The following is a 27,780-nucleotide window of genomic DNA, read 5'->3' as shown; positions in this document are numbered from 1 at the left end:
GGGGGGTGGGGGTGGGGACGGGGGCTGGGGGGTTGGGGTAGAGACTCCAGCCCGAGCGCAGCAGAGGGACCCGGGCGTTGGGGTGAGGAGGTGTTGGGGAGGGCGGCGGGGCGCGCGGGTGAGATGTGGTCTATATTAGAGTATCTATATAAATATATATTTCCCTGGTTCCTGTCCCTTCTCCCTGCCCCCTTTGCGTCTAGGATTGTACCCTCTCTGCCCCCGGCCCAGCCCCAGTCCCAGTCCCTTCCCCAGTCCCTAGTGCATGGAATAAAGTGGTTATTAAATCCCCGTGTGTCCCCGAGCCAGGGGCCTGCCTTTATCTCGGCGTCCACGCCCACTTTCCCTCCCCTTCTGTCTCCCGCCCCCCCAGTCCTGCTCTCCTTGGCCCAAGACCCGGGGCAGACAGGTAAGTAAAGAAGAGAGCAGAGCGGAAGCTGAGGTTGGAACTGAAACCAGATGGAAAACAGTGAGATAGGATGGGGGAGAAGGGATGGGAGCCTTTAAGGAAAAGCCGGATAAAGAGGAAAGGGAAAAAAATTAAAAAATAAAATCGACTCTGGTGGGATTCGAACCCACAACCTTTGAATCGCTCTTTCGTCACTAGAAGTCCAATGCGCTATCCATTGCGCCACAGAGCCACTTGGCGGGCGGCGGCGTCTGACGGCTTACGGGTACTAGAATGGGAAAGGGGCGGGGGGAGGGGGAGGGTTGTGAGGGAATTGGGCGGGGCGTGACAGAAGCGCGTAGTTTGGACCTCAGAGGCTTGCCTGGAAGAGGTAGCGTGCGCAAAGCACGTGAGCCAGGTGGGAGTGCGGGAGCATAGGGGTGGAAGAAACTGGGAGAGAGCGCAACTGAATATGAACGAGCGAGCGAGCGAGTACAGAGCTCCAGCTGCCCGCTTGGGGGATGCCTCCAGTCCAGGCGCATCCCACTCCCAGATGTGGCCCCACCCCTAAGAATAAACTTGTTTTGTTGGAAATTTTCTGTGTGTCTCTTTCTTCTGGTCTTTCTGCTTTCCCATCTGCTGCTCCGCTGTCCGAAGGAATCTCGATAGTTCCCAAAGACGACCAGCCAATTTAGCACAACTATTTGTAGCTCCACTCTTTCTTTCTAGTCTCTTAGGAAGACTGCGGGATAAAGTTTCCCCCACGCAGGTAGCGTGGCCGAGCGGTCTAAGGCGCTGGATTTAGGCTCCAGTCTCTTCGGAGGCGTGGGTTCGAATCCCACCGCTGCCAGACCAAAGTTTTTCTCGAGGCTTAAGCACTCTTTAATTCCTAAAAGAAATTACTTACTTTTATGAGAACTCCTGGTAGCGGTCTCACCAACGTGTATTCCAGACAGAACTTAGGTCTGCATCCCAGCCCCAAACCAATACATAATGGAAACTGCCAAAGAAACCTCGGACCTTCATAATCGATCTCCACTTTAACATGTCGTCAAATAACATTCCTATCAAAATTAGTGCAACTTGCTATATATTTAAGTGACTTACTGTATGTTCTCCTGACGGTGTGCTACAGGCTCGAATTATCTAGCCTGAAAAGCTCAGAAGGTAAGATCCTAGTTTAATTTTCTTTCCAGATCCTTTCAGAACATAAGAGAATATCATACATGAAACTAATGAATAATATAATAAAACACATTGGTATTGAGTGAAAACAAAAATGTAAAGGTTCCACCGAGATTTGAACTCGGATCGCTGGATTCAGAGTCCAGAGTGCTAACCATTACACCATGGAACCCACTCCTTGGTACGGCCTTCTGTCAGTATATATATTACTGAACTTCCTATTCTGTGCCTTTCCATACTTTGCCATTCATAGAAGACAAAAAATAAAGAGTTGTCGGATTAGGGTGGATACCGCTATCGAGCACCTGAAATATGAATTTAAATGTGCTGTAAGTATAAAATACACATTATAATTAGACGACAGTACAAAAAAATGGTTAAAATTTCATTAATAATTTAAAAATATTGATTATATGATAAAATAAGATTTAGGATATAATGGGTTAAGTAAAATGTTATTAAAATTAATGTCAAAGAAATTTCACCTATTTCTTTGTACTCTTTTTAATGTGTGGCTCCTAGAAAATTTAAATTCGCATGTATGGCTCGCATATGCACTGCTCTAAAATATCTCTGCTCTCCCTCCACTGTCATTCGTTCTGCCTTCTGAATAAAATCCTGACGCACTTAATACCATTTCCTCTTAACACCAAGCAGCAATATCACCAAGCAGCAATATTTGCGTTACTCTTTTTCTCTGTTATGTTCGAAGGAATACAATTATTTACTGTACTCAAAAGTATTCTAAAGATTGTCATGTACCGGTGGAGAAAAAGGGCAAACGCCCGAACAGGGACTTGAACCCTGGACCCTCAGATTAAAAGTCTGATGCTCTACCGACTGAGCTATCCGGGCTCTCCCGCTCAGCTTCTTCTACTTCCTATAAGAGTTTTGCAATTACGAAAATGCTGACGCAAAGGCGTATTGTAGGCATGCGCGCAGGAGCCTACAGAACGCACCTCGAGGAAGCCGGTGAAGCTAATGGAGGGTGACTGCGCTTTATCGGACCCCCTCCGTACAGCGGCCGCACCTGTTAGGACGCTGTGGGCTGGAGCGCCGCGGAGGCTAGGTGGGTGCGGTGTCGGTATCGGCCGCACGGGGGCGCTGCCGGCCGCGGGCTTCCCTCGTGGAGAGGTTTCTTCCCAGTCCGGATAACCGAGATCCCAGGCACCCCACGCACCTGGGCTCTCCCGCCTACCGCCGCAAGGCCAAGGGCGGCCCGGAGCGGAAAGAAGGCCACATGGGGCCTTCAGATGCTGTGCGCCCGGAGACCACTTCGGTCCCCAGACCGGCCCTATTCCAAGCGAGAGACTGAGATCGGGCATGCCAAAGACCGGGGACACAGAGGGCCGGGCTTGGGGGTGGTGGTGCCGAGTTTAGGAGGTGACAGGACGGCTGTTTCTGACCCCTATGCAGTGTGCAGAGATGCGTGTCCGACTCGCGTGTGGCTGTAGTCACGTGTGATTTACGGCTCACTTGTGTACAGTGATTCACATGGATGATTCACAAGTAGGAATGCGGGTGCCCTGTGGCCAGTTCTGGCTGAGAGAGAGGATGAAAGAGTCTTGGGGGAAGTTGGGGAGTGGGCGGACAAGGGCCCCAGGGCATCAGTCGGCCCCTGACCAGGAGCAGATCAGTGTCCCAGTCATACAGGTGTCACCGAATCCCTGTCTCCCTCTCGGCATCTGGTCCCTCCCTTCCCAATGGGACCCGGGCTCCTGATAATCATCTGGGTGAACCCGGTCCTGCCAGTCAGAGGGACCGGCTGTGCCAGATGCAAACAAACAACTATTGCGGCGAAAGGCTGTGGGCGGGAAGAGGGAGCCCTCAGCTAGCAACAACAGAGAGCTTCTGGAGAGAGCGAGCCAGCGAGTGAGCCCTAGAGCATCCCAGAGAGAGCTGGACTTTTCCTCAAAGGCCTATCCTGACCCCCAGGCCCTGACACAGCGGCTCAGCAGCCCAGCAGCCCAGCCCTGCCTGGCCTGCGGCTCACCTCCTCCAGGCCGGCTGCCGGGGGCATCCTTCCTTCCCTCCCATCATGGCCGTGTACCGCGTGTGTGTGGGCACTGGTCCCTACCTGATGGCCGGCACACTGGACAGCATTTCTGTCACACTGGTGGGCACATGTGGTGAGAGCCCCAGGCGGCGGCTGGATCGCGTGGGCAGGGACTTCGCCCCGGGATCGGTGAGTGGAGGAGAGAGGGAGGAGCCACCCCGAGGGGCAGGGCGGACAGGGGACCCTGAAGGAGGGGAGGGTCTTTCCTCCAGAGCTCATCAAATCCTGCAGAACTCAGGATGCCGGTCCTGACCTCGTCACTACCCCTATTCTGGTCCCTGTCTTTTCTGGGGATGATAAACCCTATCCAGGCAGGGCTGTGGAGAAGGAGCCCTGGGCAGGGGCTCCGGAGAATTCCATTGGCTTCCTAGCTCCTCCTCCAATAACTGAAGGTGGGCTTTGGGGAAGGCGCTTGCCCTCTTTGAGCCTGGGTTTCCTCTTCTCTGGAAGGGGTCCACCTGCCTCTGCCAGGCCCCAGGATTGTTTGCTGGTGGCCTACATAAGGTGAGGGCTCCAAGGAGGCTAGGGAGATCCCGAATCCACTCTGCTCACACAGGGCTCCTGCAGCGCCGTGGCTGCTACTGCCGGGATGAAGGATGCCCTTTTCTAATTCATGCAAAGGCACCACATGGGTTACGGTCAGCTCGGGTTTATATGTCAGGCTAGGGGTCGGTGCAGACGCACTTTTCAAGGTGCAAGGATGACGCTGGCAGTTCCTTGCCTCTCAACTGCTTGCTCTCTTGCCCCCCAGGTGCAGAAGTACAAGGTACGCTGCTCAGAGGAGCTGGGGGAGCTCTTGCTGCTGCGGCTCCACAAGGAGTGCTACGCTTTCTTCCCCAAGGACTCCTGGTACTGCAGCCGTATCTGTGTCACTACCCGCGGTGGTACTCTTTGCCACTTTCCCTGCTATCAGTGGATTGAGGGCTACTGCACCATAGAGCTTCGACCAGGAACAGGTGGGCCAGAGGCAGGGGCTGGCCTGGGCTGCAGAAGACATCTGCTGGGATCAGGGGGGAGCTCTCACAACAGCCCAGGGTGTAGGGAATAGGGCTGGAATTAGGGTAACTGGAACTCAGGGCTCCCAAGTAGGTGCTTTCTGAAAATATAAGCCTCTAACGCCCTGAAATGCAGGGGCTTTCTGGGCAGTATTTACCCCCCCCCCAGACACACAGAGACTAGGCACACACACTTACATACACTCACACCACTCAGAGACACACACACAAACACACAGATATGTGTGCTCACCACTGACACCCTCTGCCCTTCCCCAGAGCCAATTCCTCTGAGAGGAATTAACCTGCAAGCTGAGTTACTGAATTTCAACAGGGGAAGAAGCCCTGAACGTTTAGAGAATTTAGCTGGAGAGGCCCTGGCCACTACCACTGGCTTTTCTGGTATGGATGAAGTCCCTGTGAGGGGCTGTTCAGATTCTTTCTTGAATTTGTGGGACGTTTCAAGGTTGCTGGGCTGAAGCTCCTTCAGCCCCTGGACCCCCATATCTCCTGAGCAGCTCTCTGATCTGCAGAGGCAAGACTAAGGCGAGTCCGAGCGTGGAGATGAGTCTTAGGCATGAGAGATGATGTTCTAGGTCAAGGTGAAGCGAGTGAACATCACCCTTGCTAATACTGTGAGTTACTCACAGACTTCACTCCGAACCCCCATCTGTCATCACAGCACATCCACCCATCACTTCACAAAATATGTTCGTTCATCAGTCCTTTGTCAAGTGCATATTATATGCACGGTGCCAGGCACCATGCTGGATGCTGGGAATACAAAAAATGAATACGACGTGACTTCTGCCCCCAAGGAGTCAAACATGAAAACAATTAGGAAGATTGTTATAATTTGGGGGTGAGGTTGTCCTGAATCCCTTCTACTGATGAATGCACAAAGAATGTGGGACATCCGTGTCACTGAGGGATCGGGTTCAAGGGTTGGGGGGTTCAGGAAAGGCATGCTGGAGGAGGTGTCATTTGACAAGAGACTTACCAATGAGTAATTTTCATTCCTCACAGCAAGAACTATTTGTCAGGACTCCCTTCCCCTCCTTTTGGATCACAGGAAATGGGAACTCCAGGCCCGACAGGAATGCTACCGGGGAGGGTGGCTTAATTTGACTTCTTTGCTCTCTTAATCCGACCTCATCCTTAATCAGACTGGTACTAACTCTAAACTCAATTCCAACTTTGGGGGCCCAGCTCTGATCACGACCCTCATTTAAACCTAACCTTAATCTAATATTGACTCTGAGTCCAGACCCAAAATGCCAGTACCGACAATTGTCCCAACAACATCAATGAACCCGCACTCAACCCCAGCTGTCCTTGATGTGACCCAGATACCAGATATGACCCTAGGATTGACCAACTTCAGCCCATCCTCAGCCTCACCCCCAAACCAGCCATGATCTTGATCTCAACACAAACCCAACTCTAAACCAGTGTGGACATTCATGTCATCCTCAAATGCTACCCTGATCTGAAGCTTAGTGCCTTCAGGAAAAAAAAAAACTTTGTCACTTACCCAGAAAATGGGTGGTTTCTGGGAGTTTTAAAGTCATGTCTTTGAAAGCTAAGGTTCCTGTTTACCCTAAGCTTCACTTGCCACCTCTGACCTCTTTCCCCTGGAAGCAGGAAAGTCTACGCCCCCGTCAGCAGCTTTGAGGAGGTGGAGTCAGATAAGAAATTTGCTTTGATCAAGACGGTGCCTGGTGCAGACCAGGGCGACAGGTGAGGGTGAACTGAGATTTGGGGAAGAAGCTGGAGGGGCGTGAAGTGAAGGGTCTGTTGTGAGGACTGGGTGGGCAGCCTGGAAAGCAGGATCTGTGACAAATGCAGTTTAATTCAAGTGTCTGGAGCAGACTGGGTGGGGATGGCCCCTGGGGTCTGGCAGAGAGGAGGGGAGAGGGCAGGGGAGGAGCCTGGAGTGAGGGGAGGCCTGGGGATTCTGGGGGAGGAGGAGAGGGATTCAGGGGAGTGGGCTGCAGGCCCCTCCGACTGGTTTCTGCCCTTCTGCTCCCTCCACTCCCCAGCAGGGGAAACAGGTACTTGCCCGGCTTTCCTATGAAAACTGACATCCCGTCCTTGCTGCCCACGGAACCCAATATTCGCTACTCGGCCACCAAGACGACCTCGCTGCTCTTCAATGCCATCCCTGCGTGAGGCCACTGCCCTCTCTGCACTCCTGCTCGCTCTCCCTTCAGCCTCTGTCCCTTTGATGCACATCCATGTCTCTGCCCCAGTGTCCCCTCTCCCCGTCCCCAGTGTCCCCTCTCCCCGTCCCCAGTCTCCCCTCTCCCCGTCCCCAGTCTCCCCTCTCCCTGTCCCCAGTCTCCCCTCTCCCTGTCCCACCACCCCGTCTCTGCTCTCTCTTTAAGCAACTCCATTCTCTAGCTCCCCATCACCACCTCTTTGATCTTAATTATCCCTTTTCTTTCCATTCCTCAAATGAATAGAATTAATTGAGCACCTACTCAGAGCAGAGCACGGTCCCAGGCACTGTTGGTGGGACCATGTTGAGTAGGACCAGAGAGGCCCAGCTCTTAAGATTTAAGGAGGTGGTCAGGCCACCTCAGGTTCAATTTCCAGACCAAAACTTTCTAGCTTTATGACCTTGATTTTCACTTAGCCTCTAAACCATTTTCTCATTTGTAAAATGAAAATAATATTCATATCTACCTCATAGGTGTGGGGGAGACTTTAATGAGCTAACATCCAGCACAAAATAATCTCTCAATAGAGGTTACTGAGTAGTATTAGGATATAGTTTTGGCCAGGAGGAACTCACAGTCTCCCTCGGGAGACGTGCAGCACAGTTAATCAGCAGTCGGAGGGGTCACAAGCAGCTCAAGTCTGAGGTTGTGAGTGTGATGTGGCTGGAGGGGGTACAGTTGACATCTAGTGTCTAGAGGAGGCAGGTCAGCGGGGCTCAGGAGGTAGCTGCTGGGGAGACAGGTGGGATTGAAGCTTTGGGCGGGTGGGGGAGAGGATCAGTGAGGGGAGAGTGGGTGGGTCCTGGGCAGACCCAGGTCAGTATGGCAGGAGGAGTGCAGGGCTCGGCCATCTGCGCAGGGGCTGCATTAGGAGGCCCAGAGGAGGCCAGGGCAAGGAGCCGGATCCTCGTGTTCTGGGCTTTGGTGCCAGAACGGTTCTTCTGGAGAAGCACTAGGGGGAGGGGATGCAGAGGTGAGGCGGAGTACGGAGCTTGAGTGTGTCCACAGTGGATTGGGGTGCACAGGCAGACACAGGGGGCTCAGGCTTCAGAACAAGGACCTGCTGAGAGGCCCTGGCAGGGCTAAGGGACCAGGGGAGCATCCTGGAAGGTAGAGTCACCTGAGTTGGTCCCCGGATGGATATGCGGGTCTAGGAAAGGGAGGGCCCAGGAGACCACGTGGACAGCCTGTGTGAGGCTCAGAGAAGGGCCAATGGGAAGAGGAGCTGGCATTTGGCAGCCATCTGGTCATTTACAGAGGGGAGGGAGTCACTGGGCTTTAGTGCGAGGTGACTGCAGGGTGTCCTGAAGGACATGTGTGGCAGGCCTGGGAAAAGGAAGGCCTGTTCTTTCTTCTCTCTTGCCTCCTCAGCCTCTGCTTTAATGACCAAGCGCCCATCCAGTTTTTCCCATCCCCTGGGTCCTGAGTGGGCAGACGCTCAGCAAAAACCCATGGAAGGAGGAGTGAGCGGCTTAGTGAGCACCACATAGGAAGCTGTCCCTGGGCTTGTCAGGTACTAAGGCCCCCGCGCCCTCTCCAGGTGCCCACACTCTTCATGGCACACCAGCATCCTTCCACAGCCTACCTTACTGACCAACTGCCATAACCCTCCTGTCCTATGTTCCAGTCCCTTCCATTTGACTTGGCCTAGCTAGTGAGCGATTATTACGAACTGGGTATGTCAGGCATACACAGCCCAGTCCTGGCCCTAAGGAGCCCATAGTATACTAGGAGTTGATTTGAGTACACTGTAGGATAATAAAGGGAGTGATGTACTTAAGGGTTTACGATGTAACGAAGGAAGTCATGGGTATTTTGTGAAAGATACACACAGGCGTGTGTTTGGGGGGCCATCAGGCCATGCTTCATGAAGGACTTCGCATCTAAGATGCACACAGAAGAACAGATAGGTTTGATACTAGGTGGAGATGTAGGAGGTTTTCTAGGAGAGGCACAGCTTGAGCAAAGCCCTGGACAGGGGAGAAAGCTGACTTCATTTCAAGCATTTTTTTCTGATTATAAAATAATACATGCTCATTGTAAAAAAATTCAAACAGTACCGACATCCACAAAGTGAAAAGTGCACGACCCGCAGGTTGGCAAGCCCACTTTTACCGGTTCAGTGTACAAAGTACATCTCTGGCTATGTTTAGCAAGAGAGCTGTGACTGGCTTGGTTAGTGCACAGGGTGGGAGAAAAAGCTAGAAAGGTTGTAGAAATCAGCTGGTGGGGAGCTTCCTAGGCAGCCTTAGGGGTTGGGGCTTTGTCGTGTGGGCGGAGAGGAGCCAGGGAAGGTCTGTGACAAGCTGAGAGCTTGGAGAAAGCAGGACGAAACACCAACGAGGAGACTTGTCTGCACCCTGCGCGCCACCTTTGCACACACATGTGGAGTCACCCCTACAAAGCCTCAAGTAGCCTCTAGACTTTTCTCCCATGTGGACTGTTAGGTACCTCTTCTCTGGGCGCTGACCTCGTCAGATCCCTCCAGGCCTCTAGGCTGGGGTCACAGTGCCGTTGGCAGCCCCTAGCCCCCCTGCCCACCCCCACTTCCCCTCCCACAGGTCCTTGGGCATAAAGCTTCGAGGGCTGCTGGATCGCAAGGGCTCCTGGAAGAAGCTGGATGCCACAAGACCTTCACCTCAGGTGTGCAGAGCCAGGCAGAGATGTCCGTCCTCCACCCTACCCCATACTCAGACCCCTCCGCCCCATCCTGGGAAAAGGCCCTCTTCTGGCCCTCTCAGGGGGACTGCTGGATCCCAGAGGGAGGGGCTCCTGGTTTCACTGGTGGCAATCTCCCGGATTCCCCTCAGGAACCAATCTCTCCTCCCTCTGGGAGGGGACAAGAATAGGTGAGTGGGGACAGAGAGGGTCAAGGGTCACTTAGGGAGTCCTGACCCTGATCAGATGCACTTGCCTCTCTTCCCCTACCCCTGCCACCAAGAGTTCTGGGCTTTGGGGCCAGACTTTGGTTCAAATCCCTGCTCTGCCACCCAACTGAGCAAGTCACTCTACCTCTTCGAATTTCGGTGTCCAGTGGGGCTGATGAGTTCCCCTCGTGTGTTGATTTTGCTGATATTGGATACACTGAAGTCATCTGACTTGAGAGAATAGGAAGGACCAGGAATGGGGAAATGGGGAGAGGATGCTGGCTTGTCCAAGCTGCTGGGAAGCCAGGTGAGAGGTTGCACAACGAAGGACTCAGCTGGACCTCATTCCGGACATTTTGGGAAGGGTGGGGTACCCAACACTGGCCTTTAGTGCAGGCACCAATAATTACTGAGACCCAGGCTGGAGTGGGAGTGGCCAGAGAACGGAGAGGGAAGCAGAGCGCGGGTGGGGAGGGCACTCTAAGGCTCCGTGCCACTTCCCCTGAGGGGGGCGCATCTTCCTAGCGGACTACTGGATCCTGGCAGAGGTCCCCGTCCACTGCATAAACGGCCGTCCGCCGTATGCGGCCTCCCCGCTCTGCCTGTTGTGGCTCAACCCTCAGGGGGCGCTGGCGCCCTTGGCCATCCAGGTGAACCTGGGGCCGGGCTTTGGGGGGTTGTGGGGGGGGGCGGCGAGGTTTCGGAGGCGGGGCCTCAAGGGGCACACTAGCAGTCTAGAGCCTTACCCCCTTATTATTCCTGGACGCAGCTCAGCCAGACCCCTGGGCCAGACAGCCCCATTTTTCTGCCCACTGACTCCGACTGGGACTGGCTGCTGGCCAAGACGTGGGTGCGCAACTCTGAGTTCCTGGTGCACGAGAACAACACGCACTTTTTGTGCACGCATTTGCTGTGCGAGGCCTTCACCGTGGCCACGCTGCGTCAGCTGCCGCTCTGCCACCCCATCTACAAGGTCTGGGTGACCCCCGGGCAGGGCCAGAGGGAGCGGGGCCGGGGCGGCCTTCTCCCTGACCTTCGGCTCCTGTGATCTCAACCCGCTCGCAGCTCCTGCTTCCGCACACTCGCTACACGCTGCAGGTGAACACCATCGCACGGGCCACGCTGCTCAACCCAGAGGGCCTTGTGGACAAGGTGCGGCCTCCCGGCTCCCCGCCCGCCCCTTCCAGGGGGCTCCTTCCCGAGGGCACCTTGCCCCGCCTACAAACCCTGTTGGACCTCCAATCCCATTCCCCAGTGCCTGCCAGCCTCCCCACGAGCCCCGCCCCTCCCCTCCAGTCTCCTACTTGCCCCGCCCACAAACCCTGTCTCCCTCCCTTCGATCCTACCCACCGGCCCCACCTCCTCGGGCTCGGGTTCCAAAGGCTCCTAAAGTTGGGCAAGGCACCCCGGCCTGAGCACAGCCGCCCGCTGACCCTGCGTCGGCTCTCCCTTCCCGGCCTGCCCGGCCTTCAGTTTATTCTTCCAGTTCCCACGTGCCTAAGGATTACCGCCTACGAGCGTAGTAAGGCCGCAACCTGCGCAGCCCATGTCGTGCTCTCATGGGTGTTTGATCCTTAGTCTTGGACTGCTCGATTGACTGAAAAATGCCCTCTGCTGAGTCACTAGACCAATCTCATCCCCAGGCACTGGGGTGGGGGATGGGCCCGGGAGCCCAGCTGTGTTCTGTCCTCAGGTCCCGTCCATTGGGAGGCAAGACCTCCTCTACCTCATGAGCACCTGTCTGGCCCACTTTACCTACACCAATTTCTGCCTTCCGGACAGCCTGCGGGCCCGCGGCGTCCTGGATATCCCCAACTACCATTACCGAGACGACGGCCTGAAGACCTGGGTGGCCATTGAGAGGTGTGGGCCCGGGACCTGCAGCCAATCTGGCCCAGGGGCAGGGTGGACCCGTGTGCTCATGCAGGCTGGGGCGCTTGATGCTGGGGGCTTCAGGTGTCCTCAGGCCCAGCGTGGGGCACCTCAAGGGTGAGAGTTGCGGTTGGGGTTCCTTATGAAATGGCAGGTAGCCGTGGGCTGAGGAGGGGCTGGGTTGTGTGTGAATGAGCAGAGGACGGGGACGGGGAAGGACGGGGCGTCCAGAGGAGTCAGGGCAGCAGCAACAGCTAGGTGTGGGCTGGGGCCTTTAGGTGGGCAGGTCTTCCCTTCTCCTGGGTGCTGAGTGGCGAGGGGACGCAGCATGTCAGGCTCTCCTCGGTGGCCTCTCTGGAGTGGGGGTGAGACTTGAGGGAAGCCTGGGCACTGGGGTTCCAACGGAATCTGGGGGTCCCCACTGAACCCCCATGGACTCTCAGTGGACTCTAGGCGGCTGGCTCTCCCTGGCCTGAGCAGCACTGGGCCTTGGTTTTCGGGCAAGGCCTGAGCCCAAGGTCACTGCCGTAGCAGGGACATCTCTTTCCTACAGTTTTGTCTCAGAAATCCTGGGCTACTATTACCCCAGTGATGCGTCCGTGCAGCAGGATTCGGAGCTTCAGGCCTGGGTAGGAGAGATCTTTGCTTAGGCGTTCCTGGGCCGGGAAAGCTCAGGTATCCCCTCCCCATCCTCCAACCACAGACTCCCAATAACCCACTGTCCCCCTTGGCCCTACCATGACCCAGTTCTTATTCATTGACCAGCCTTGGAAGTACATGCTGTTGTTAGCCCCATCAAACAGATAAGGAACAGGCACAGAAGGCTGCACAGGTAGTAAGTGGCAGAGGCGGGATCCAGAGCCAGCGCCCAACATCTCCAAAGCCCTTGCTTTCAGCCACTACATGGTGCGTGTCTGGTCCCTGCTTGACCTTTACCACCCATTCACCTCCACTTGCTGAGGTCTGTGGATGAGTCACATCACGTGGTAGGAGCCATCTCCAGCTGCAAGCACTAAGGACTCTGGAATCCTCTCTCATACCCTCTTATGCCCGTCCTGCCGGGTGGCCCCTCCAGCCACCAACCTCTCTCACTTTTGGCTTCATGGAGTAGCTTGGTGCCGCTGCTGCCTGATTCCCCTTATTTACACCTGTCACTGGCCCCTAACTCTCCCCTCTCTTCTGACACTGCCAGAGTGGCCTCTGAGACCCACCAACACCAGTGGCCCCCTCTCAGGCCTCCTTTGCTTAGTCCTCCCTTTCTTAAAGTCTTCCCTTTGCTCCAGGGAGGACGTGTCCTTTGGAACCTCCCACTTCTTTCAGGGCTTCTGCCGCCTCCCCATCCCAGCCCTGGCCGGAGGGTGGAAGACTCTCACTGCCTGGGATGTCTCCTCTCGGCAGGGATGTGACTTTTAGCTGACTTAGCACTTTTGGTGGCCACCCAGAGGAATTCCCATCGGGGGAGACCGGGGAAGGAGGCGTGGTCTCAGGTCACCAGGAAATAGAATGAACAGCTGGTGTAGCCCTACCTGTAATGGGCTCCAAAGTTTTTTTTTGTTTTTTGTTTTTTTTGGCCACTCTGTGCAGCCTGAGGGGATCTTAGCTCCCCAACCAGGGATTAAACCTGCACCCCCTGCATTGGAAGAACGGAGTCTTAACCACTGGACCATCAGGGAAGTCCCAGCTTTTTTTTTTTAAAAACAAAATTTCGAACATATAGAAAAGTATAGGATATGGCGTAATGAACACCCATTTACCCACCACCTAGACACAGTTCCTAACGTTTTGCCATATTTGATTAAGCTGTTGCTTTTGCTTATTGCTGAAGTCTTTTAAGGTAAATTACACACATTTCATATTTTACCCCTAATTGATACGCATCTCAAAAAAAACCCCAAACAAACCCACGACACGACGCTGCTTTTCTACACAACCACAATGCTGTCATCATGTTTAACAAAATTGACAATAACCTCCAACATCACCCTCTTACTCATCCATATTCAAATTTCCTCACTTGTCCCATTCTCCCTCAGCTGATCCTGTTGATTCTGGAGCCAGTCAAGGACCACATGACACCTTTGTTTGTTTTGACTCTAAAGCCTCTCTCACTTTAGGACAGGCCCCTCCACCCTTTTTGAAATCACATGACATCTCACAAGGGCTACTGAAAAGCTAGGACTAGTTGTTCTGCCGAATGTCTCACCTTCCAAATTTATCTAATTGCTTCCTCATGATGTCATTCCTCTACCGCCTGTGTTTTTTGTCAACCGGAAGCAATACCTACAGGTTAAATGTTTTGGGCAAGAGTATTTCTCCAGTGATGCTGTGTTCTCCGCATTGCATCATATTGGGAGGCATGTGACGTCAGGCTGTCTCACTATTAGCGATGCCAAGTGTGATTTCTGGGTTAAGGTGGTGACAGCCAGGTCTCTTTTGGATCTTTTAAAGGGCAGCCCCTCCCTGTGCTTTGCACACCTACTATTAATCAGGGGCGTCCTGATCCTGACTGCTTCTCGTCCAGGGACAGCTATTTTTCTCTTTGGGGTTATCTGTTTCCTATTCAAGACCCAGAGCGTGATCAACTCTCTGATCTTTCTTTATTCAACTTGTCTCTGATTGAATACATCAGGACATCCTTCAGATAGACAAATATCTCTTCCAACCAGCACAAACTAATTCTAGACTCATGTTTTAAGGTAAAACACATTCATTCATTAACCTCAGTCAGCATGCCTTTTGCTTCCATATTTCAAAGGGAAAAAACAAACAATATGCGCTACAGAAAAATTCCCGTAGACGGTCTAGCTTCTTTGCTTTTTTATTCTATCCACCACGAACAGAACATTCAGAAAATTCCCACACACTCCCAGGCAGACAGACACCTGGTCCTTCCTCCAAGCCTCTCCGTCCGCTCTGTTGCATCAGCCTCTTTCCTGTCATCCTGACTCCAAACCTTGGCGCCATCTTGACTCATGTTCCCCGATGTCTTCCTCTGTCCCTAAATCCAGCAGGTGGTTAATCCTACTGTCCCCATCATCTCCTACTGTCACCGTCCTAGTCCCGGTCCTCTCACTACTCGTGCACTGTGGCAGCCGCCGCTCAACCCGTCCCACCCCTCCCAGCCTCTCGATGCTCGCCTGCCAATTCAATTACTGGGGCCACCGCCCCAGTAATCCTCTGGAACAGTGCCCAGAAACCACCCCGCCTGGCACACTGCTGCAGCCTCACCTCCAATTAAGTCTCCTCCTTTTCCCTCACATTATTTATGCCTCCGTGCCTTCCCACTCTGGCTTCCTATCCTCTCACCCTTTCACTTCATTCAACCAGTAAGATTTATTAAGTACTGTTAATATTAAGTATTGTTCCAGGTGCTGGGGTTCAGCAGTGAATATGACAGACAAAAATCCTGGCCTTCATGAAACTTAACATTCTCATGGGGAGATACAGATAATAAACTAGCAAGTATGTCAGGTGGTTATGAATACTAAGAAGAACAAAAGAGCATCAGGGGATATAGTGGGTCGAGGTAGGGGGATTATTTCAGGTAGGCGGTCAGGGAAGGCCTCTCTGAGGAGGTGATTTTTTTAAAAAATAAATTTATTTATTTATTTTTGGCTGTGTTGGTTCTTTGTTGCTGCTCGCAGGCTTTCTCTAGTTACAGACAGCACGGGCTCTAGGTGTGCGGGCTTCAGTAGTTGTGGGGCACGGGCTCAGTAGTTGTGGCTCGCAGGCTCTAGAGCACAGGCTCAGTAGTTGTGGTGCATGGGCTTAGATGTTCTGCGGCATGTGGGATCTTCCCAAACCAGGGGTCAAACCCATGTCCCCTGCATTGGCAGACGGATTCTTAACCACTGCACCACCAGGGAAGTCTCTAAGGAGGTGTGTTTGACAGAGATGCGAAGGAAGGGAGAGAGCTAGTTCTGTGGATAACCGGGGCAAGAGTGTACAGGGAGAGGTGGAGTCAGTGCAAAGGCCCTGAGGTGGGAGTGTGCTGGCGGGTTTGAGGAATCAGAAGACCCGTGTGGCTGAGTAGAGTCAGAGGGAGAAAAGTAGGGAAGGAAATAAAGTTGGAGAAGGAATGAGAGCCAGATCAAGTAGGGCCATGGCGAGGAAAGTGAGGTAGGAAGCCCTTAGTGGGTTTTAGCTAGGGGTGACATAATTGGATTTATGATTCTAAAGGATCACTCACCCCAGCTGTCATGTGAAGAACAGGCTGTCAGGGGCAAAGGCGGAAGCAGTTAGATTCATCCAGGAGCGAAATGATGGAGACAGGGTGGTATGGAGACTGGAAGTGATGGGACGAGATTGGCTTCTGCAAGAATTTGCTGACATGTGCGGTATGAGATAAAGAGAGGAGCCAGTGCACGGATTTTGGCGGGAGCAACTGGACAGAGAGCACCGAAGTGGGACCACTGGTGGGGGAGGGGGAGATGGGTTTGGGGAGCGTGCAGGATAAGGAGTCAAGCATTAGGCTTGGCAGGTGTCAAGTCTGAGATGCCTCACAGACACTCAGGCAGAGGTGTCAGGTAGTAGCTGACACCCACTGCTGAGTCCAGAGTTCAGGGGCCAGGAGGAGGAGAGATGTGAACTTGGGAATCCTCAGGCAGTGGGAGGTGGTTAAAGCCACAGTCTTGAATGAGACCACTGAGGTACAGAGAAAAGAAGACCAAGGGCTGAGCTTGAAAATGCCTTCCTCTGTCTTCTTCTTTCCATTCAAAGCTCACCCATTCTTCTACCCAGGGAGGCCCCTTCTCTTCCTCCAGGAAAGTCTCCCCTAACCACGCCAGCCCCAGTGCCGAGCCTGCCCTGCCTGCCCTCTCCTCAAAGAGCCAAGCCCTGGCCTTAAAGCTTCCCTCTGCTTCTATCACTGCGAGCTTGTAAGTAGCACCCTCTCTGGCCATCTGTCTCTGCCACTAAACCCAGCAGTGGAGGATCTGCTCCTGAGTGCTCAGACAAATCTTGGTGAACCGGGGAGAATTAAGTCATTAAGTACTAATATGGGCTGCAGAAAGAAGTGCCTTGGTGTTCAGGGAGGGGCAGCTTGGCTGTCACGTTGAACCTATCTGGCTCTTTGGTTGTGAGCTCTGCCGGCTGGGCGTTTTCTGGTCCCATCCGAGTACCCCCTTCAGAGACCACACCTTGGTGATGACCATCCCTAACCTCAGCCCAACCCTAATCCTTGTCTAAAGACAGTGGTGGCCACATGTTGAGTCTGCACTGCTCACTCTCTGCCTGCGGTGAGCCCCAGCCCTGGGGAATCTGGTCCCCTCCATCTGCACCCTCTTCCCTTCCCCCCACACGCAGGCTTCCCATGCAGGCTGTGCACCCGGGAGAGCTGGTGAAGCTCCTCACTGCAGTCATCTTCAACTGCTCCGCCCAGCACACCGCTGTCAACCGTGGGCAGGTGAGGCCGCGGAGGGCGGGCCTGGGGGGCACTGGGTCACGTGAGATTAGGCCCAGCAATGGACGTGAGGCCAGAGTTCGGGTTGAGAGCGTGGGAGGGTCGGAGCTGTGACGGGTTTATGAATAGGGCCGGGGTTGGAGTGGCAGCTGGGTGGAGTGAAGCGCTAGGGCTGGATGACGACTGGAGTGGAGCTGGGTGCAAGCTTGTAACGGTGGCTCGAGTTGGGATGTGGAGGGAGTGGAACTTAGGGGCTCCTGTCTCGGATGGGCCGCGGCCAAGTGGAGTAGCAGCCTGCTCTGTGTGGGAGGCCAACGCGAGACCCACTTCTCGGGCGACCTCTACTGAGTCCTCCTCCCTCCTAGGTGACTCACTCCACCCAGTCCTGGAACATTGGGCGGGAAGTGACAAGGGGTGACCCAGGCTCCTGCCACCCTTCTGGAACTTTCAACCTTATACCCCTCCCTCTCCTCCCTCTCCCCGACCCCCTTATTTCCCAACTGCAAAATCTGGGGTGGCAGGTGCAGGAACAGGGATGTTGAGGAGGGAGAGGGTCCTCTTTCTCTGGCCAACCGACTCCACTGGGGTGGGGTCTCCACAGCATGACTTTGGGGCCTGGATGCCCAATGCCCCGTCATCCATGAGGCAGCCCCCACCGCAGACCAAGGGGACCACCACCCTGAAGAGCCACCTAGACACCCTCCCGGTAGTGAACACCACCTGTAGCAACCTTCTCCTCTTCTGGTTGGTCAGCCAAGAGCCCAAGGACCAGGTGTGGGGGGAGTTTGCAGGGCCTGGGCAGTGGAGGTGGTGGCAGCTCTCCCAGGGAGTTTGGGAGCCGACAGCTGGCATTTATGCCCACTGCTGAGCTGCCTTGGGTTCTTCAGTTTCTTCAGGAAATGACAGCTGGTCCCCAAAGACATACACTGAAGCAAATACCAGTTTAGTGGCTGGGGCACAACTTCCATCTAATTCACCAGTTTACCAATCTATCCACCTATCCGTCCGTCTGTCTATCCGACCACTTACTCGTCCATCAACCACTCATCCATTCACCCAGATATCCAGCGCACATTTGCTGGATCCCTCCCATGTGTCAACACAGTGCTGGGCGCCAGGCTCATAAAGCTGGGTGAGAACGTCCTGCCTTCAAGAATCCTGTGGCCAAGTTGAGGAGACACACTGGAAAATGGAAAAGGGCACCACCATCTTGTAGGAATTATTCATGAATTCCTCCATTCAATCCGGACTTCCTGAGAACCTGCCATGTGCCAGACACTGGTGGGCAGTTATGAACCTTGATGTCCTAAGCTTACAGTCTAGTGACAGAGGTGAGAATGGGGCCCCATGGAACCTGACCAAGTCTGGGCGAACCTGGGACAGCTTCTTGGAGGAAGTGACATCTCAGATGAAACCTCTGGGACAGGGAGGGGTTTGGCAGACAAAAGAGGGGCAGGATTAGTTTCTAGGCAGAGGGAAGGACTCTACCAAGTGAAGCGAAGCGAAGGTGAGAGTCTGTCGGTGGGTTTGCAGGAGCACAAACGGCTCAGTGTGGGTGCAGTATTTGTTCACAGGACAGAGGGGAACCATTGAAGAGTTTAAGCCTGGGGTGACGTGGCTAAATTTGTGTTTTAGTGAGGGTGCTTCTGTGGCTGTGCGGATGGATGGCAGCGGCAATTCTGGAGGCAGGAACGACGGCAAGGAGGCTCTGAGTTAGGCTGGGCCAGGGGAGCAGCCCTTTAATCACCAATTACTATCACCTCCATTTACACACCGGGTTATCAGTCACGTCTCTGCCCTCCAGGTCGTGTCCCCAAGCTTTCTGACATTATGTGATATCCTCATTTCTCCCACTTGACTCCATTTGGCACAGAGTTTACCTCTCTAACAAATTTTAACTTATCATCTCATCGCCTGGGAGTCCCTGGAGGCTGCTTCTCTCTGGTCCCACGTCCCAAGGATCTGAAGACGCCCATTTCTGTTGTTAGAAAGGAAAAGCTCTCTCTGCTTTTTGTCTACTCACGGAACACTCTGTGGGTACCCTCGATACTCTCAACTCGATTCTTCCAGCCAGAAAATGTGTGTGGGTGGTTCCCACCCCAAGCAATTCTCCGAAACCAGCTGGGTGTCCCATGACTTAACCCAGTTCTGACCCTGTCCACCTGGAGATAGCGTCAGATCCCACAGGTCAAGGGCTCAGTCCCACAAGACTGCTCCTCCGCTCTACCCCCCTCCCCCCCTTCAGGTGCCAATCGCAAGCCCAGCTTGTCATCTGAGCTTCTGACCAACCAGCTATAAGAGGTTACTATGACCCCCTCAGTTTTGATCATTTGCCAGAGCAGCTCACAGAACTCAGGCAAACAGTTTACTTACTAGATGACTGGCTTATGCTAAAAGGATACAACTCAGGAACAGCCCGATGGAGGAGCTCCATAGAGTGAGGTGTTGGGGAAGGGGCGCGGACCTCCCCTGCCCTCTCTGGGTCCACCACCCTCCCAGCACCTCCACATGTGCAGCAACCTGGAAGCTCTCCAAACTTGTACGTGAGGGATTTTTATGGAGGCTGCCTTACCTAGGCATGATTGACTAAATTATTGGCCACTGGGGATTAATTCAACCTTCAGTCCCTCTACTCTCCCCTGAGGTTGCAGGGGTGAAACAAAGTTCTCACCATCTAATCACAGGGTTGATTCTCCGGGCAACCGGCCACCCCAGGGGCTTTCCAGAAGTCACCTCATTAACATAAGCTCCGGTGGGGTTGAAAAGGGCTTATTATGAATAACAAAAGACACCTTTAACACTCTATCACTTAACGAAATTATAAGGGTTTTAAGAGCTCTGTGCTAGGAACGGGAAGAAGACCAAATATATATTTCTTATTATGAATCACAATGTCACAGTACAGAGGGAAGAGTACACAAGACGACGAGAGTGGAGAGTTCCCTTTCTCATAAGCCAGTGGGAAGTTCAACCCAGAAAGTTCCAACAACAACAACAATAATAATAGCACCTATCACTTTCTGAGGATCTATCACGCCTCAGTCATTAAATCAGGTATCTTGTGTACACTATTTTAAAATACAAAATAAGTATCTATATTTAAAATGCTTAAGACAGTGACTGGCATATAGCGTTCCATAAATGGCAGCTCCATTTTACAGGGGAGAAAACTGAGATTCAAAGGCACCAAGCAGTTTGCCCAAGGTCACAGCTAGTAAGTAGGCTTTGAACCCAGTCTATCATATTTCTGTGTTCTGCTTTATCAATAGTGACACTATGGTTTTGGAAATTAGATGTCAATCTGGTAAGTAAGACATAAAGCTGATTCTTTGAAAAGACTGATAAAATAAAGAAACCAGAGACAATTCAAATCAAGAAAAAAAAACCCATAAATGTACAACATCAGGAATGTAAAAGGCATATAGCCACATATTCAAGAAGATTGAAAAAATTTTTTAAAAATTAAAAAGGAGAAGAAAATACTTAGTTTTATGCAAATAAATTTGGAAACCTAGATGAAATAAGTGATTTTTTAAAGAAAACCTAAGAAAACAAAACAAAAAAACCAGAAGAGGTGAAAACCATACATAAATGAAAAAGGTTGTAAAAGATCTGATCCCTCTCTTTGTAAAGGGACATTCTATTAAACCTTCAAAGAACAAATAATTCCTAAATCGTTCAAACTGCTTGAAAGTGTAGAAAAAAGTAGAAGCTTCCCAAATCATTTTACTGGGAACCCTGATACCAGCACCTGGCAAAGGCAGTGCTCTTAAGAAGAGAAGTGAGTCTCAGGTAGAGGGTTCTAGTCCCAGATCCACATTTCCCACCTATGTGACCTTGGATACGTAATTGGGCTCTCTAAGCCTCAGTTTCTTTATCTGTAAAGTGGGAATGATGAGAGTACCTGTCTTATAGAATTGTTGTGCCGTTGTGATGGTCCATGTAAAGCCCCTGCAACATCAGCTGTAATTAAGAAAATAAAATTACAAATTCATTCCACTTAGCTACAACAATCTTAAAAATATATCAGTAGTCCGTGGCCAACAGTAAATAGTAAAACAATAATACATCATGATGAAATCTAGTTTAATTTAGGAATGAAAGGTTGGTTCAACCTTATGCAACCTAACAATACACTTCCTTACATCAATAAAGAAACACACCATACAATCATCTCAATATATGCTGAAAAAGCGTTTGATAAATGAGAACAGCCATTACTAATAAAAACTCAGTATAAGATAAAACTCCCAGGACTTCCCTGGTGGTCCAGTGGTTAGGACTTTGCCTTCCACTGCAGGGGGTGAGGGTTCGATCTCTAGTAGGGGATGCCTCGCTGCCAAAAAACCCCAAAAGCATAAAGCAGAAGCAATATTGTACCAAATTCAATGGAGACTTTGAAAATGGTCCACATCAAAAAAAAAAAAATCTTAAAAAAGATGAAACTCCCTTATGGAGTTTTGATAAAGTATATTTCAGAAAACATTGTCCTTATGGTGAAACAACAGAGGTCGTTAAAGTCAGGGACAAGAAAACAAGGCTGTGATTTAACAGTGTTTTGGGAGGCTTTACTGGCGCAATAAAACAAGACAAAGAATTTTTTTAAACATCAGGATTGTTGGCAACAGTTGTATTGTATGAGCAGTGTGTGCTGGTTCGGAGACTGGCCCCATGAACCGTGACGGTGAACTGTTTGTGCATTGTGGTCAAGCCCAGAGGGCCAGTTCTGTTCTGCCACAGGATGGCACTGACTGAAGTTCACTGCGCTGTTTCTTGACTGTGATTGGCTACGCTGTAAAGCACGAGTGTATGGTGACGCTGATTATGCTGGCAACACTGGTTGACTGGGAGATGCCTCAGACCTGGTTGTCTTCAGGGGTTTACATCTGTGAAACTGTGAGGTAACAGGTGTATCCTTGGGCATACTTGCTCGGGCGTGTTTACGTTGATTTCAGGTGTGTTCTCAATGTGGTTGCATTTAGTTCATAGAGCAGTGGCCCAGGCACAGGAAGGGACCTTTTTAGGGACCCGTGGGCTGCGGGTGTCCAGGCTGCTCTGCGCAGGTCGCTGGAGTGGTGGTTTGGAGGTTTGAAGGGTTTGCGTTTACAGTAGCCGTGGCTGGGTCACGCCCGCCTTTAGAAGCCACTTTGACTGTATTTGCTGGCAAATGTGGCCCTTCATTATTCTGCATCCTGTCCTGAACATCATCCTGACCCCGCACCTGATTTTTCTCCCAACGGCCCCTGGGCACCTACCCGGACGAGCACTTCACCGAAGAAAGGCCGCTCCGGAGCATCGCCATCTTCCAGAGCCGCCTGGCTCAGATCTCGCGAGACATCCGGGAGCGGGAGCGGGAGCGGAACCGGGGCCTGGAGCTGCCCTATATCTACCTGGACCCTCCCCTCATCGAGAACAGCGTCTCCATTTAACCCCTTCCTCCTACCACCCGGAAAGCCCAGGCTCAAGCGTGAGGAGGCCCAGCTTCCCAGGGTCCACAAGGCCCTTCCGTCTTCCCTGTACTCGGTCAGCCTGAACTTTCTCTGCACGTGGGGACCTTTTCCACCCACGGTGGCTCTAGCATCACATGAACTGGGCCCTGAGCTGCCAGTTCAGCGGTGTCCAGGGTGAGAAGTCGCTGGCTAAAGTCAAACGCACAACAGGCCCTTCAAAAGGAAGGAACCCCAACACCCCTTGCCCTACTTTGGACAGGCTCCTGTGAAAGCCTAGCCTACTCCCGCCTTCTGTGAAAACTCTTCCTCCTCCCATTGGGCCCAGGTTGGGACTCTGAGGGCGCCTTCCCAGTCCTCCCCATTCCAAAACTCCTTCTCCTACTTTGCCTCTTTGTTTCCACTTTCCTCCCATCTTAGGACCAACCCAATCCAACTTCCTTCTTCAGAAGAGCCTGGAAACTGGACGAGGAAGGATGTGTGCCCTGGATCTGTCATGTGGTCCACTTTGACCCCAGCATCTTTAGGGAGAGGGTTAGAATTAGAGCCCAGCTTACCTGTACCTCTAGCTGTAGTTTTCAGGGCCAGGCTCCCTGGCTTGTGTGTGCGTGTGTGTGTGTGCGTGTGTATGTGTGTGGAGTCTCTCCCCAGCTCTTTCCTATCCCCACTATCATCCCCCACCTTTTTTGTCCTTGAGCCTAGTAAGTTCAATAAAAATCAATATACTTGGCTCCCATTTCATTTTTGTTTTTGTTCCTGTGTGCATGTAGGTGGGTGGGGAACCAGGGGATTAGAGAAAGAAGGAGCAGCAATGAGTCCCTGGATCACCTGCTCTGGAGACAGGAAGCCTCCCAGCTCAACCCACCACCTAGCCAGACCCTACATTCCTTCACCTCCCAGAGTGTGTTATCCATCAGGAGGTGAAGGAATATCCAGGCTCAAGGGGCCGATACAAAAAAGTGGGTATTTTGCAAAGCCTGGGAATCCAGCTTCTGGGTGTGGGAGTTGTTAACATTGCCACTGAGATCTGGTTCCTCTTCTGGACACATGGAGGATTCAACCTCTGGCTCTCTTGTGCATGGGTGGAGTCATGGATGAGTTTTGGCCAACAAGCTATGAGCAGAAGCGATGTGGTCATCTCCAGGCTGGAGCATTTAATTGCTGGCATGAGCCCACCAGAGTTCTCTGCTCTCTGCCTCTCTGTTCTAGAAGCATGTGACGAGATGGTGCTTCCATCAGCTTCTGTCTCTGAGGAACTAGAGCAGAGCCCCCTGATGACCTGAGCTGGGCATGGAGCTGAGTGAGAAATAAACTTTTGCTGGGTTAAGCCATTGAGATTTTGAGATTATTTGTTGTTGCAGCATAATCTAACCCACCCTGACTGAAACAGATGGTAATCTGGGGGGTCTAACGTTCTCCCTTCCAGCCCTGTAGCCCTTAAAAATTGAGATTTGTGCAGCCCTCAAGTCAGTCATCTACATCTTTCTCCACAGCCACCCAACCTTCCCATTTTCCTGCTTCCCTAGACTTCAGATCTAGCCCCCCTTACCTCTTCTGCCTCCTGAGTCAAATTTTGTACCCGACCAAACCCTGGTCACCACCTCCCTTTGGCCAGAGTCACAGTGTCTTTGGGGAGTGGACGTGGGGCAGACTTTGGCTCCGCCAAAGATCGGATTTTCACTTCCTGCACATGTGATACTGGGAGAATAGGATCCCCATGGCATTGTGCACGAAGAGGCATGTTTGGGGATGTCTCACCTGCAGATTCCAACCTAAGAATTTAGCCAAAATCACCAGTTTCTGTTCGCCTTTGAACAGAATCAAGGAATAAGACATACCCAATGGCGCCCCCTTGTGGCTAGAAGAACTATAGCAGAGGCTGGATGTGCCATCCACTTAAACCTGGGCTTTGACTTAGAACAGCAGGACCAGGATATGCTGGAAGGATGTCAGGGCACAGTCAGGCAGCTTGTCTTTCCAAGAGGACAGACACTCCTTGGCCTGAACCAAAGTTAGCATTAGAAGACATGCCTCGTCTGCAAATGTCCCAGAGCCAGAGAGGGTGGAACCAGGGGGGATCATTGGAATCTGTTTCCCCAGAAAGCCAGCTTGGAGGGAGATTTACTGGCGAGACACACCTGGCCACACGTAGGATTCTATGTGGGCTCTGGACACCTCTGGGGACAGGATGTGGGGAGGGGGCCCATGTAAAGCTCCAGCCTTGTCAGACAGGGGGCGTCCCCCAGCTTGCACTCTGGACCCCTCTGTGCTTTTCCATCAGTCTGGAGAGCAGCTGGTATGGTGTAAAGAGAAGATACCAGCCCTCTTTCCGAGTCCCTCAGCCTCAGTGGCCCAGATCTGTCAGATAAATGGGAGGAACGTGAAGACCAGGGAAGTCCCTTCCAGCACTGACGTTCTGGGATCTGCTTGCCTCGTGGCTCCTGTCTCCCTAGACAGTATGTGGAGGACGCGGCTGTGAATTCCCCTGGCATGATCCCTACTTCAACTGGCTTATGGGGGCAGACGAAAAACACATAAACAATCACATAAACAAATAAATCCTTTCAGATGGTTGCAAGTGCAGTCAGGAGATGAAACCAGGTGGTGTGTTAGCATGACCTGGGGGGGGAGCATTAGGTGTGGTGATCAGGGAAGGTCACTCTGAGGAGGTGACAGTTGAGTTGAGACTTGGGGGAAATGTGTTACAAACAAGGACAGGGCAAGTGCAAGGGCTCTGAAGGCTGTGCGTTCGAGGCCCGAGTGGCTGCAATAGGTGACCCAGGGGTGGACGGAAGCTGGGTCATGCATGCACGATCCTATAGTCCACAGTTCAGTCCTTGGATTTGATTCTAAGGGAAACACCGTTTTAAGCTCTGGCTTACAGTAGGGAAGTGACCCAATCTGATTGTTTTCCCTCTGTCTTGGGGGGGCGGGGGGCTCCAAGGGTTGCTCCCCTGCCTTGAAGAGCTCAGGGTGGGGCAAGGTGGGGGTGGCGTGGGTGCCCCAGCAGTGAAGGCTCAGCTTCCTGTGTGGGTGGCTCATTGTGAGCCAACCCAGCGAGCTCACATCCTTCCCTGGGGCCTCTCCTGCTCTCCGGGTCCACCCCTGGTCAAGGAGAACCAGTTCTTCAGCCCAATGAGCATCTATCCAGAGTCACGCATCCACATTTTGGTTGTAACTGGGGAGTGCTCCATCTACATCCTCATGCCTAATCCCATCCATGTCCCCGGCCACGTCCACATCCCCACCATCCCCATCTCCATCTGTTTCCCTCGGGAACCTAATTTCCACTCCAGACTTGAGCCCTGATCAAACCCGGAGCCACCACTCCTACTTTTCTGGGGACAGAGGGGTTGGCTGGAGGACACCTATTGAGAGTGGATTGTGATTTGGAGAATGGCGCCCAAACTCTTCTACACCATCAGCTCCCTCCCCTGTTTCCCCCAAATCCCCTCCCACAATCCCCTCCAGGCTGCCTGTGTGCCCCTGCCTCCTTCCCACCCCCACAGAGTGATGTTGCTGCTGGATTAGAAGGTTAAGGCTGGGCCTCTCACCCCTGCTCCTCCAGGACCCAGCATCCCAGAGGGGCCTGGAGGTGCAGTTTCCCAAACCTCTGAGCCTCAATTCCCCCCTCCACTGGCCCTGCTCCTTACCGAGCCTTAGCAGCCCCATGGGGGCACAATCTCAAGAGAAGGGGAGTGGCTAGAAGGCAGGAGCCTGGGTAAATTTTCATCTTAAGATGCAAATTTGAAACATCAAGTTCCTAGCATCACCCAAGGGTCATCAGGGTGGCTGAGCAGAGCCCAGGAGGTCAGGCCTGACCAGCCTGACAGCCCGTGAGAGTACTGTGACCAGGCAAGTGAGACAGCTCTGCCCGTCACAGAGCATGTGCATGACCTTCATCCCCAGCCTCTTCTCTGTCCTGCCTCCATCCCCTTAAGGCGTTCCCCTCCCTCACGTCAATTCCTACCCCTCACCTCATCCTTACTGAATATTCATCCTAATTCCAATCCCACCATTGATTCAGTTCCCAACCCTGATCTTGTCCTCATCACTAACCCATGTTTCGAGAATCTCCCAGTTACCAGGTACTGTGCCTGGAGGTGGGGAGAAAACCAAACCAAATTACGGACAGTCTAATCTAGTGGGAAAGAAAGATATCCATCAAAGATGTTAACTACAGTGCTCTGGGAGCCATTAAGAGTTAAACTTGGTCTTTCTTGATGAAGCAATTATCAAGCTAAGATCTGAAGGAAGAGGAAACATTAACCAAGTCTAAGAGGTGGAGAGGGAACAGTATGTGCAAAGGCCCTGTGGTTGGAAGGAGTCGACCACACTTTATGTCTTTACTCAAAAGTCCCCTTCTAAAGAGCTCTTGCCTGGCTACTCTATATCTAAATTTGCTCCCCTATACTTTATACAGTAAGTCCCCTACTTACTAACGAGTTGTGTTCCGAGAGTACGTTCATAAGTCCAATTTGTTCCTAAGTCCAGCAAATTTAGCCTAGGTACCCAACTAACACAATTGGCTGTACAGTACTGTACTGTAATAGGTTTATAATATTTTTCACACAAATAATACATAAACAAACACAAAAAATAAAACATTTTTAACCTTACAGGACAGTACCTTGAAAAGTACAGTAGTACAGTACAACAGCTGGCACTTCTTGGCAGTACCAGCTACATCACCACTGCTTCTATTCTTGCTTCCGGACATCCTGGGCTTGAAATAAAGATACTGTACTACTATACTCTATACAGCGCTGTACAGTAAAGTACACAAAAGCACAACCACTTGCAGAGGATGCACGGACTGACAATATATACCAGACACGGAAACTAACTTAGGTGATTGGATATGCGAAAGCACGTTCGCATCTTTAAAAGTTGGCTACTTGAAGGTTCGTGTGTAGGGGACTTACTGTATTATCCTTCCCTGCTTTATAGCTTCTCTTCAGCACTTATCACTCTTTAACGTAGTATTTATTTCGTTTTTAAATTAAAAAAATTTTATTTATTTATTTATTTTTGGCTGTGCTCGGTCTTCGTTGCTGCGCGCGGGCTTTCTCTAGTTGCGGCGAACAGGGTCTACTCTTCATTGCGGTTCCCGGGCTTCTCATTGGGTGGCTTCTCTTGCTGTGGAGCACGGGCTCTAGGTGCGCAGGCTTCAGCAGTTGTGGCACGTGGGCTCACTAGTTGTGGAACACGGGCTCAGTAGTTGTGGCTCGCAGGCTCTAGAGTGCAGGCTCAGTAGTTGTGGCGCAAGGGCTTAGTTGCTCCGCGGCATGTGGGATCTTCCTGGACCAGGGCTCGAACCCTAATGTAGTATTTAATGTACTGAGTT

At 52.2% G+C, this 27,780-nt stretch overlaps 1 protein-coding gene across 1 annotated transcript; it reads left to right on the top strand.

Moving 5' to 3' along the window:
* The first annotated feature begins 85 nt into the window (after positions 1–85).
* Positions 86–25,243, top strand: ALOXE3 (arachidonate epidermal lipoxygenase 3). The gene is given in 16 exon segments (XM_082440693.1): positions 86–3,758; positions 4,381–4,585; positions 5,651–5,738; positions 6,269–6,364; positions 6,667–6,792; positions 9,408–9,511; positions 10,221–10,363; positions 10,483–10,686; positions 10,779–10,865; positions 11,407–11,576; positions 12,139–12,232; positions 12,236–12,260; positions 16,890–16,907; positions 16,910–16,989; positions 17,588–17,758; positions 22,224–25,243. Coding segments are annotated over 16 exon segments (1,950 nt in total). The 5' UTR covers positions 86–3,611; the 3' UTR covers positions 22,416–25,243.
* The last annotated feature ends 2,537 nt before the right edge of the window (positions 25,244–27,780 follow it).

Source organism: Balaenoptera physalus (assembly GCF_965194825.1).
Source record: "Balaenoptera physalus genome assembly, chromosome: 20".
In the NCBI taxonomy this organism is placed as follows: Eukaryota; Metazoa; Chordata; class Mammalia; order Artiodactyla; family Balaenopteridae; genus Balaenoptera; species Balaenoptera physalus.
Note: the sequence above shows the minus strand (reverse complement) of the source record. Positions and strands in the feature narration are given on the sequence as shown.